The 12,597-nt window shown below is 41.2% G+C and overlaps 1 protein-coding gene across 2 annotated transcripts in view; it reads left to right on the top strand.

Annotated features, from left to right (window-relative positions):
• The window catches only part of LOC101532730 (E3 SUMO-protein ligase RanBP2), a 56,993-nt gene that overhangs the window by 16,688 nt on the left and 27,708 nt on the right, over positions 1 to 12,597 (top strand). For both annotated transcript variants that reach the window (XM_058655117.1, XM_058655118.1), the window contains exons 7-17: positions 803 to 995; positions 3,933 to 4,020; positions 5,565 to 5,774; positions 6,951 to 7,132; positions 7,220 to 7,395; positions 7,517 to 7,640; positions 8,321 to 8,482; positions 8,721 to 8,858; positions 8,940 to 9,086; positions 10,192 to 10,371; positions 10,462 to 10,545. In XM_058655117.1, the coding sequence (XP_058511100.1) occupies positions 803 to 995; positions 3,933 to 4,020; positions 5,565 to 5,774; positions 6,951 to 7,132; positions 7,220 to 7,395; positions 7,517 to 7,640; positions 8,321 to 8,482; positions 8,721 to 8,858; positions 8,940 to 9,086; positions 10,192 to 10,371; positions 10,462 to 10,545 (1,684 nt within the window). The remainder of the gene's footprint in view (positions 1 to 802; positions 996 to 3,932; positions 4,021 to 5,564; positions 5,775 to 6,950; positions 7,133 to 7,219; positions 7,396 to 7,516; positions 7,641 to 8,320; positions 8,483 to 8,720; positions 8,859 to 8,939; positions 9,087 to 10,191; positions 10,372 to 10,461; positions 10,546 to 12,597) is intronic.

Raw genomic sequence — 12,597 nt, 5'->3', positions numbered from 1 at the left:
ACTGGAATATCAGTCGGCTTCCTCTCTAGCTGTTCTGACAAGCTGGAAAGCAGTAGAGGATTTCCCAAGTGCTTGGGACCTCGTCACCTTCGTGGAAAATGCAGGTGGAGTTCTAGGCTCTGGCGTGGACCTGGCCCAGCCTTGGCCTTTGCAGCTATTTGAGCAGTGAATCAGTGGGTGGAACTTTCCTGCGTCGCCGTCACTTTGCTGTTCAAATAAATCGTTAAAAAAGAAGTCATGGAGCCTACATTGTTCCTTGGAAAGCATGTCAATTAAAAGAAACTAGAAATGAACATGTGTTTCTTCTGAAATGAAAGGTTTTCCAACTTTATTGTGATTTATCATAAAATATTCATCTGTGACCAATAGTTTTGTATCTTTCATGGACTGGATAACTGAAACTAGTTTATGGAACAAGATGTGATTGTAGAACATTAGTGTGGAAACCTTTGTGTGCCAAAGGCCTGCTGACTATAACATACAGAATAGATGCATTGAATTTCAGGTCCCTCCTGCAGGTGTTCTTGGCAAGGCTAGGCTCAGTGAGTCTGCAGGTTTTATGTGGCCCACTAGTTGAAAGTTCTGCACTCCTGTTTTAGGGTTGAAGTTTGAATATGGAAAGTATGCAGGATGTAGGTAATGGATAAATGAATGATTAATGATATGTGAAGTAGGACTAGGGATTATGAAGAGTTCAGATTTGGGAGAGCAAGTGTGAAGTGAGCGTTAGTTTTGAGTCTGTGAGACTGTGCTTATATAGAGTGCAGTTGTTGAATTCTTGCTTACTGTCTTACTGTCACAGCTTTGACAGTGCTCTGCGGTCCGTGGAACCCTCTGTGGGGGGAAATGACGAGCTCTCCGCAGTCTTCTTGGAAGCCAAAGGACATTTCTACATGCACGCTGGTTCTCTGCTTTTGAAGATGGGTCAGCACAGTGACATCCAGTGGCGAGCTCTCTCTGAGCTGGCGGCCTTGTGCTATCTCGTAGCGTTTCAGGTAAGCTGTTCCCGTGTGAGGTGCAGTTGACTTTTAACCGTGGCTGGGTTGTGTTTCACATGGAAGTGTGCACTGCTGTGTTGAAAATATGTGAGCAAACCCATAGAATCAAGTGAAGATTATTTTGGTGGGTGAATATGAAAATATCCCGCATACTGGTGAGGCTGGTGGGATAGACACGGGGACACGTGGCTGAGGACCGTGCATCGCCTTGGCTTGTTTGCAGACAGCACAAAGAGTGTGATCTTATTGTCCATTTCTGGGAATGTGTAATCTCAAACTATGCATGGGAGATAAGCTCAAATATAATAAAAGATAAGACTTAAATATAATAAGCCAACTTGGAATAGTTACTGTAAGCTGTCCTAGAAGAATGGTTACTTAGCATTAATTGAGGCTGTTTACATAGAATATGTATATGACAGGTATGTCACAAATATCACAACGTCTTGTAGTGAAGTCAGTTTTAAAAGCATAAAACAATTGTGTTTATGTAGCTTGAGAAGAAGGAAATAATGTCAAAATGGTGTCCTTTTTTTCTTTTTATGGTAGAATGCTTTATAATATCTTCCCAGACCTGTTTTAAAACTAAATAAGCTTGCTTTGCTTCTGAAAAGAAACAGTCTCAGAAGCATTGTGAAAATGAAACATGCTTTCTAAAATGGTTTTTTTAAATAAAGGGGTAAGAAGAATTAGCACTTTTTAATTTTTTTAAATGAGAATTTTTTTTTTTTAAAGGTTTTGTTTTATTTTTTATTGTAAAGGGAGATTTAGAAGGTGAGACACAAAGATCTTCCACTGATGGTTCACTCCCCAAGAGCTGAGCCAATCTGAAGCCAGGAGCCAAGAGCTCTCCCGGGTCTCCCACACAGGTGCAGGGTCCGAGGTTTTGGACCATCCTGCACTGCTTTTCCAGGCCAAAAGCAGGGAGCTGCGAGGGAAGTGGAGCAGCCAGGACATGAACCAGTGCCCATATGGGATCCCAGTACGTTGAAGGCGAGGATTTAGCCATTAGGCTATCGCACCAGGCTCCCAGTTCATTTTTAAAGCATTCATTTGTTTGAAAAAGTAACGGAGAAGTAGGGATAGAGAAATTGTCTGCCCATTCTCTTCCCCGACGGTGACAGAGGCTGGGCTGGGCTGAAGTCAGGATCCCGGAGTGGTGGCAGGGTTCCTAGTGCGTGGGCCATCATGTGCTAGCCTCCCAGGCACACTAACAGGAAGTTGAATCAGTAGTGGAGCGGCAGGACTCAAATAGGCGTTCCGATATGGAATCTCTTATGTTGCAGGCGATGGCTTAACCCACGGGGCCATGTCGGCAGCATCCTCAGTCTTCAACTCCCGCATATATGTGGAAAACATCCTAGATACTTTGATTTTATATAACTAGTTTGTTTTAAAGCTTAACCATCAAGGTATTACAAGTGTAAAAGCTCACTTGTGTCTGATGATACTTGGAGTACTTACCAAACAGGCTGTTTTCTGCTGATTTTTGGACTTTGATCGGGGAATGGTATGGTTCTAGTAAGTATATGTATATTTTAGCTAGTTTTTTTTTTTTTTTTAAGATTTTATTTTATTTTTATTTGCAAGTCGGATATACAGAAAGGAGTAGAGACAGAGAGGAAGATCTTCCGTCTGATGATTCACTCCTCAAGCGGCCACAATGGCTGGAGCTGAGCCAATCTGATGCCAGGAGCCAGGAATTTCTTCCAGGTCTCCCATGTGGGTGCAGAGTCCCAAGGCTTTGGGCCGTCCTTGACTGCTTTCCCAGGCCACAAGCAGAGAGTAGGATGGGAAGCAGGACTGCCGGGATTAGAACCAGCGCCCATATGGGATCTCTGTGCATGCAAGGCAAGGACTCTAGCTGCTTAGGCTACCATGCCAGGCCCGCTATATATGTATTTTTTTAAGATTCATTTATTTTTGCTTGAAAAGCAGATTTTAATGAGAAAAGGAGGGACAGATAGAGGTCTTCCATCTGCTGGTTCATTCCAAATAGCTGTGATGGGCTGAGCTGAGATGATCCTAAGCTGGGAACCAGGAACTTTTCAGGTCTCCTATGTGGATATAGAGGCCCGCGGACCTGAGCCTCTGCTTCCTTCCAAAGCCACTAACTGCATGAAGGAATGTAGGATCAGCATGCATCTGTGCATTTATAGGTATATATATATATATATATATATAGCTATATTTCAAGGTTATTGTGAAATATTTGAAAGTGCTGTTAGGGTATCTATTTGGTACCATGTTCGTTGCCTGTAAGTGAATATGTATTTGGTGGTGAGCATTTATTACTTTTCGAGTTAGTCCAGTGTGCCTAAAGATAATTAGATTTTTTTGTGCCTTTTTTTGTGGAGTAAAAATACTTCCTGAGCTACTGTTTGTTGGTCTTGCTTTTCCTTGATGTTAATGTAAAAAGTCTTCGTGCTTTCACAAAACAGTTTTGTTGGTGTCCGAAGGTAGCTTTCATGTCTTCTTTGCACTTCCCTTGCTCATCACTCCAGCTTTTCTGCCTTGGATGGACCTGAAGTGCGTTTGCTCTTTCGATTGGCCGAGTTTATTGCCAGTGATAATGTGGTTATTTATGTACTCTTGAAATGTGACGTCTGCATGTGGTGTTTCCAACTATGCTTTCAAAAGCAAGTTGATGTCTCTCCTGTCATTGCAAGGCAGGGAAGTACTACAAGTCTCCATTTTCCTGTGTGTTAACTTGAATGAGCTTTTAGGAGAAAGATGTTCTCAGACGTGCTCTCTCTATACATTACTCGTAGATTATACAGCTTTCTTTATTTGTCAACTTTTGTCATTGTTTTCCGATTCAGTTTAATGACTGGTTAACTGTTTGCTGTCCAAGAAGTACATTGTAGTAGAAAGAAACATCTAGTAGAAATATAGGTATCATCAAGTAAAGATTTTTGATTCTAAAATTGGCAGGTTCCCAGACCAAAGATTAAATTATTAAAAGGAGAAGCTGGACACAATCTGCTGGAAATGATGGCCTATGATCGACTGAGCCAATCAGGTAACAGTAATGAGTAAAAAAAAAAGGTGAAAGTTTCTTTCAGGGTGCAGCTGATGATAAACTCTCTCCAGGAGATGTTATAATTGCCTCTTTTTCCCATACTAGAAGAGGGTAATCAGTATGGAAAGGATTATAAATGTGATTGATAAGATAGCAATAACTCCTTAATTTCCTTTTCATGTAGCTGTGAAAGTATTCAAGTGTTTCGCAGCACTTCGTGAACTAGGGATAATTATTTTTTCAGTCGTTTAACATGAGATAAAGAAAATGCAGATCTCTCCCTTTTGAGAGTTGGGAACGTACTGAGAAAGAGAATGGGTGTGGTAATATTTATTATTAGTACTCAGATTCTCTTGGGCCGCTACACTTGCAGATTCATTCCCAGTGCTGGTTTTCTGGGATGGATCTTGCAGGTCTGTTACATATCTGTAATTTTGCTAAGGAAGCATTTCTGGGACAGTTAGGTAGTGATGAAATCAGTCAAGTGAGGAAATATTCTTTCTCTAGAGAGGTGGTTGGGTGGAGATTTGAGTAAATTCTATAACGAGCGGGCAGTAGTGTACAGTTAGTTGCAGTGACTTTGTTCTGTCAGTTTTGTTGTTCCTATATCCCTAAACCTGCTTGTTGGTAGGAATTAGACTTCCAGCCCGTGTTCCTTCTGCCTTCCCAGGTTTGTCACAGGTGCCTGTGCTGGGGTCACAGTTGGAAAAAATCAGCTGTGTTTTTTTTTTTTTTCAATTGAGTATTCAAGTTTTCTAAGAGATAACAAATGGTGATAACCAAGCTAATTAACTTCTGTCTGAGATTTAATTTGCATACCAAATAATTCACCTGCTTAAAATAGATCAGTGGCTTTATTTTATTATGCTTAGAATTGAGCAATCATCATTACGGTCATTTTCTGAAGTTTTTGTGTCTCATCTTCCCATATTGAAATTCCATAGAACACTTAGTCATACAATAGAATACAATAGCCCTTAAGAATCCACTGTTAAAATTTACCTTATCTGGACATTATATAAAAATAATCAAAATAGTATGTTCCATTGTAACTGATTTCTTTCAGTATGTTTTCAGGGTTCACATTGTGACATATATAATTGCTTTATGCCAGGAATGGTTTTAAAATAGATTCCTCATTCCAAATCAGTGGGATAAAAATCTGGCAGGTAGGGCCTGGAAGTAAGTATTCTTAAAAGCTGTTTAAAGGAAGGTTCTGATCCAGGCAGGCTTAGAAATCGGTTTCTAAGATCAGAGAATGAGAACTTGATCTTGCTGTAGTATAGTTGCATTCATTCTAGAGTTTCCCATTAAAATGATATACTTTTGGCATTTTCCACACACATATCTTCATGTACATCTGTTTTTCTTCAGCTTGCATGTGCTCGTTTCTGTAAGCACACACGTGTGCAGTTGTGGCTTGGGCCTAGAGGTTAGATTTGAGGTACTCACCCCTTTGGGTGTGTGGCTGAACAGTTGGGCTATGTACTTAATTATAGTCTGTATCTTTTTGAATAATGAAAATAATTTATTTTGTTTTTCAGGACACATGTTGCTAAACTTAAGTCGTGGAAAACAAGACTTTTTAAAAGAGATCGTAGAATCTTTTGCTAATAAAAGTGGACAGTCGGCTTTATATGATGCTCTGTTTTCTAGTCAGTCATCCAAGGATAAATCTTTCCTTGGTAATGATGATATTGGAAGCATTGACCTGCAGTCACCCGAGTGGGATGAATTGGCCAGATACGATGTTGGTGAGTTGAAACATTTTTTCAAATTATTAGGAGGAAAACAAATCAGTCACCCATGCTCTCATCGCTTCAGAATGCTGACTTAACGTTTTCAGTAATTTGTTCAGGATGTATGTTTTTTGAGGGGGGTTGGAGGACACTGGTGCAGGTCACCGCACGTATTTTTGTTGTTCTAAATATGTGTGGTTTGTCTTTCATGAATTCTGTCCCACTAAGTATCACTTTTAATTGTAGTATAATTTTTTTTACTTAAGCATGTCCCTTTGTCCTGTCTGTATATAGAAAATCTAAAAAGATGGATTAAGCAGTAAATACACCACTTACTGTAAGTTTGAAATGGTTTTGAAACCTTGAAATAGATTGAAATATTTGCAGAATTGAAAATTTGGGACTTAATGGGTTAAGTGTAATTTGGTTTTGGTAATTGTACATCCAGCATGCTTGTAGTTTTTCCACTGTTAGAAAGAATATTGCTGGGGTCTGGCGGTGTGGCCTAGAAGCTCAGTCCAGCTTCCTGTTAAGATTGAGTCTGGGAGGCAGTGACGGTGGCTCAGGTTACTGGGTTCTTGTCAGTCATTTGGAGCCTACTTTTTGGGTATTTGGGAAATGAGCCAGTGGGTGAAAGTTCTTGTACACACATTGTCTCTCACAACTAGACGTTTCTGTATACAAAATGGAAATGCATTTAGTAGGAGTGTGAGATTTTTGCTTATCATAAACTTTTCCTCAGCTCTAACATAGCAAAGCAAATTGAGAAAATCCCCCTCCCCCGCCTTTAGAAAAACATTGATTTATTTGAAAGAGTTACAGGGTATATGGAAGAGACAGAGATCTCCCCTCCACTGGTTCACTCTCCACATGGCAGCAGCACTGGGGCTGGGCCTGACTAAAGCAGGCAGCCCAGAGCTGCTTCCTGGTCTCCCATGTAGATGCAGAGGCCCCACTTGAGCCATCTTCTGCTGCCCCCAGGCGCATTGGGAAGGTGCTGATTGGAAGTGGAGCAGCCTGGTCTGAGGCTGGCACCCATGTGAAGTGCTGGCATCACGGGCGTTGGTTTTACCCACCATGCTGCAGCACTGACCCCCAACTAAGACACCTTTATTGTGAGTTGTTTTGACAAAACTAAAGGTACGGTGAAGATTTCTGAAGCCTTGAGCCACTTTCCCTTTTGTGTTTCAGGTGCCGTTCGAGCACACAATGGCAGTCTGCAGCACCTTACCTGGCTTGGCTTGCAGTGGGCTTCATTGCCTAGCTTACCTGCAATTCGAAAATGGCTGAAACAGCTCTTTCATCATCTGCCCCAGGAAACCTCAAGACTTGACACGAATGCACCTGAATCCATATGTATTTTAGATCTTGAAGTAAGCCAAGATTTTAGCAAGCTGAACATTGTGAATTTTACTTAATTGTTTTCATACTTAAATTACATTTTCTTTTATATAAAACAGGTATTTTTACTTGGAGTCATATATACCAGCCACTTACAATTAAAGGAGAAATCTAGTTCTCACCACAGCTCCTACCAACCTCTGTGCTTGCCACTTCCTGTATGTAAACAGCTTTGTACAGAGAGGCAGAAATCTTGGTGGGATGCAGTTGGTAATCTAATTCACAGAAAGGCAACGTAAGTAGTCATCTAAAAGTATTCTTCTAACTTACTGCCTGGGTTTTACTGGATTTTAATTAGATGTAAGTGTTCAACTGTGTATTTTTTAAGAGATTTTATTAAATCACCTTTTTCTTAGACCTGGAACTTCAGCAAAATTACGACTTCTGGTTCAGCATGAAATACACACCCTGAGAGGCCAGGAAAAACATGGGCTTCAACCGTCTCTGCTTGTGCATTGGGCAAAATGCCTTCAGAAAACGGTGAGTGCACAAAGCTGAAAACTTCACTTCTGTATAGTGAAGTTAAAAGGACTTTGCAAGTGAGGATGACACTCGTCCTGAATATTTGATGTCTCTTTACTGGTGAGATTCATTATACATGATTAGCACTTTGATCAGAATATCACCTAAAGCTCTTCAAATCTAGACTGAATTGGGCTGTCTCTTTAGGTAGTATCTCAAAATGTCTTAAATGTTGGATCTACCTTGACCGCTGATGTTAAGGTTGTTATTCCAGTATTTGGGGTGTTGAGTAGTGATTTTTAAATTAAAAAAAAAGAAAAAGAACACTTTTTAAAAAGTTTTATTTTTCTGAACAGTAGAATTAGGGAGAGAGACAGAGATCTTCCACCCATTGGTGGACTCCCCTGATGACTGTCGTGGCTGCCGCAGGCCCGTCCTGATCCAGGAGCTTCTTCCGTGTGCGCGGGCCACGTTTTTTGCTGTATTCCCAATCGCATTAGTGGGGAGCTAGGTCAGAAGTGGAGCATCTGGTACTTGAACTAGTACGCGCATTGGGTCCTGGGGCACTGGCCCTAGAAGGGATTCTAAAGATTCCATTTTATTTGGGCTGGGAGTTTATCCATTTGCTGTAAATGAGTTTTAAAGTCTAATGGCATTTGTTGGTTAAGATTGTGCACTTGTAACTTTTTCCATTTTAGGGCAGCAACCTTAATTTCTTTTATGATCAACGGGATTACATAGGCAGAAGCGTTCATTATTGGAAAAAAGTTTTGCCTTTGTTGAAGACAATCAGGAAGAACAACAGTATTCCTGAACCTGTGGATCCTCTGTTTAAGCATTTTCATAGTGCAGACATTCCGGTAAGAGTCCCTTGTGAATTTGTTACGGATTTCCAGTTCGTAAATGAAGAAATGGAAAGTATTTAGATCAATTGCCTTGCTATTTAATGGTAGCCTGCCTTTCTAAATCCATTGTCACAAATAACCTATGACAGAAAAATAATGAATCTCGTTACATTATAAAAAGTCTTTGGAAAATCATTTGTATTTGATACCCTGAGTAGAAACAGTTTGATTAAAAACTATTAACTGTGTTTAGGCATCTGAGATTGGTGAATACGAAGAGGAGGCACACATGACCTTTGCTATATTAGATTCAATTAATGGAAATGTAGAAGAGGCTGTGACTGCTTTTGAATCGATAAAAAATGTCTTTTCTTATTGGAATCTTGCACTGGTAAGTAGATGCATTAATTGAGTTAAAAGATTTTTTTTGTTGTTGATTTAGAAACATGTTTCATAAAACCACTCTGTGTAGATTTTTCAGAGGAAAGCAGAAGACATTGAAAGTGATGGCCTTTCTCCTGAAGAACAAGAAGAATGCAAAAACTATCTGAGAAAGAGCAGGGACTACCTGATAAAGATTATAGATGAGAGTGACTTAGATCTATCAGTGGCCCGGAAAGTAAGTTAAGATTCTTGTCTGTACTTCCTTGTATTAGTGATGTGGGTGATTGGCATCTTTTGCCTTGGTTTTGTATTTTGGTGATCTCAGAAATAGTAGCTTGTTGTTAACGCAGAGAAGAAATGAAAATTCTTGGTTTGCTTTGCTGGTTTGCCTTAATTTTGCTCGTTCTTTTTCGGGAATCTATGTATATTTTTACCAAAGTACTTGTAGGATTAAAAGAACTCTAACATAGAATCTCTTGAAAAAAATGTGTTTTTTTTTTTTTTTTAAGATTTATTTATTTTATTACAAAGTCAGATATACAGAGAGGAGGAGAGACAGAGAGGAAGATCTTCTGTCCGATGATTCACTCCCCAAGTGACCCGCAACGGGCCAGTGCGCGCCGATCTGAAGCTGGGAACCTGGAACCTCTTCCGGGTCTCCCACACGGGTGCAGGGTCCCAATGCACTGGGCCGTCCTCGACTGCTTTCCCAGGCCACAAGCAGGGAGCTGGATGGGAAGTGGAGCTGCCAGGATCAGAACCGGTGTCCACATGGGATCCCGGGACGTCCAAGGCAAGGACTTTAGCCACTAGGCCATGCCGCCGGGCCCGAAAAAAAAATGTTTTAACCTCAGACATTGTAATCAAAACAAACACAGAACTAATTTTTTTTTAGCTTTTTTTTTTTTAACATTTATTTTTATTGGGAAGGCAGATTTACAGACAGGAAGAGACAGAAAGATCTTCTGTTCTCTGTTCACTACTCAAGGTTCAGTCCTCGACCAGAGCCGAGCCACTCTGAGGCCAGGAGCTTCTTGGGGCCTGCAGTGTAGGTGTAGGGGCCCAAGGACTTGAACCATCCTTCGCTGCTTTCCCAGTAAGCAGGGAGTTGGATTGGAAGAGGAGCAGCTGGGACATGAACATATGGGGTGCTAATACTGCACTGGTCAGAAAAAAACTGTTTTTAAAATAGGGCATAAAGGAAGTATAAAGTTTGTATTTCATAGAAGTGAAAAAAAATTAACTGAATTTTTTGGATAAAGTCTTTGTAATCATTTTTAAAGTGACTTCTTTCAGAGTTTAGCAGATTAGTTGTCTTAATTAATGCCTTGTGTTTTCAGTTGCCTGTGCCTCTGGAGTCCGTCAGAGAGATGCTCAATTCAGTCATGCAGCAGCTTGCAGACTACAGCGAAGGAGGTGCTTTTTATAAAAATGGTTTTTTACGGAATATGGATTCAGAAGTCAAACACTCTACACCATCTCCCACCTTATTTTCTCTTTCACCTAGTAAAAGCTACAAGGTAAGTTGAAAATTAATTAATTGCAGTGGCATGTATTTCTGTTTTGGAGATTTAAAATACCTGCTGTTCAATTTTTTTTTTTTTTTAAAGTATTCTCCCAAAACACCACCTCAATGGGCGGAAGATCAAAATTCTTTGCTGAAAAAGATCTGCCAACAAGTAGAGGACATTAAGGTGAGTGACTTAATTCCTGTCGCTGTGTCCCTTAGTCCGAGAGCCTTCCTTGGGCCTTTCCCCTGCCTTTTAAAAACTGGTCAAAAGGTTTTCCCTTCTATGGCTAAGAAGTTAAAGTTGCAAGTGTGTGTTACGTACCACTTTCTGAAATTACATGTGTATCTTTTCCACAAACTGGGATTTTCAAAGGTAGATACACTTTTATCTAAAACATGGCATGGTTCCTGGCACAGATGACATTCTTAAGTGTGTCTGGGTTGAATTACATACTAATTGTAACTTGCTTTGTTAATTCAACTCTCAGATTGACTTTTGATGTAACGTGTGTCAAACCTGTAGTTAGGAATGAAAAATGATCCGTTTCAAAAAACCTTTTTACCTTTGTAACACTTTTGAATGAATTTGACATACAGTTACACATTATTTTCTGCCATTGTATTTAAGGGAACTTTTCTTATTTTGAATTGGAATTACCAATAGGTTTTCTATACTTGTTTAGCAGTAACTAATGTACTAAAACTTGTAAATTTACCCCCATGCAAGTCCTTACTATGTGGCAGTATTGCCGGAATGCAAATGAGGTGAGTTCATAGTCATGTCTTGGTACCAGTGACAATTTATGAGACAAGACACAATGGTGACAGTAGAAGTGCAGTTTTATTAAGTAAGAATAAGAGACTCCAAACGAACAGAGGCATTGATAGAAAGAACAAGATATTGAGATCTCACAATCTGGAGGTATATCTTTAACATATTGGCGAGGAACACATGTGGTGAATACACCCTAGCTGCTCTGAAGGCAGGGCAGTGTGAAGCCCCGTTTTGTGTGGTTTGTACTTGAGGGTGAGCAGCAGCAGCATGTGTGCTGGCTGGCAAGGAGCTGTGGGGTGGTGCTAGTGTGGCCTGCTCGAAGTTCCAAGCTCCCTCAGTGATTTTTTAATTTCAAAACTTTTTTTTTTTTTTGTAATAATAAATTTGTTTTATTTTCGATGATGTTTACATAGTTGAGAGAAATGCATGCCCATGTGGACCACCAGTTAGGGTGGGGAGCGTCGAGGAATTCGGGGAAGTGAATGACACAACTGTCTCCAATTTCCTTTTCTCTTCTGGTGTTTTGGGAAGGTGGAGACAGAAGGGGAGAGGGCCACTTTCAGCAGCCCAGCCACAGTGGGGGACGGCCACCTGATGGCATCCCATGGTCCCCGTTGTGGAGCATGTTCAGAGTCTACTGCTCAAGTGGTTTTGATAGTGCTGAGATGCTGTTGATTTCATTGCTGCAAGGTTGAGGAAATAATTCCAAGGTCCATTGGCTGCCGTAGTGCACCTTAGAGTCTCCATTCTCCCAGATACTCATCGGGTGAAGTGTGCAGTTTGTTTTGGCGCTCTGTGGTAAGAGATGCCCTTTGCAGACCTCAGTAAACTGATTTATCATGTCCCCCATGAACGTCTGGGCGTGCCGACTATCATACAAGCCTCCGCAACTGTGGAGACCCAATTCTGATGCATGCACTCCACAGTCAAACCGCATAGCCTGTGGTTTTCACTGTGGTTGAAGTTGTGAGTTCAGTGGTCCAGTTGAGGGAGTCCTCAGAGAAACCTCACTAGAGGTAACCATAACCTGACTCCTGTTTGTGCCAGCCAGTGTGGAGTCCTGCTCAGTCCATCACCCATCAGTCTACCCTACGTACACCTAGGTGGTTGCAGTCACTAGGTCAGTCTGTCCGCAGCCCCGTCACATGCACAAAGCAGTGGATGCTGCGGCCCAGCCTAACCCTGCCTACCACACACTCAGCCCTCATGTACACCAGTGGGAGCTGCAGACTAGTGGGAGTGACCCCCAATAACCCTTGCTAGGCTCACTCCCATCCCTGGTTCCTGTGCATGTCTGTAAGTGCAGCAGGCTGGTCCAGTGTGTCCCATATCCCATTCAGCTCTTGTATATATCCAAGGGTGTTAAAGCCTAGCTTAACCCAGCTGATGCCGTGCTGCAGTCCACACTCATGCTGTCATTCTACCACCTGTCCATGCCCTCCCCCCGTCCTGATCCTTATG

Source organism: Ochotona princeps, chromosome 26 (genome assembly GCF_030435755.1).
Source record: "Ochotona princeps isolate mOchPri1 chromosome 26, mOchPri1.hap1, whole genome shotgun sequence".
Lineage (NCBI taxonomy): Eukaryota > Metazoa > Chordata > Mammalia > Lagomorpha > Ochotonidae > Ochotona > Ochotona princeps.
This window is presented reverse-complemented; position numbering and strand designations above follow the sequence as displayed.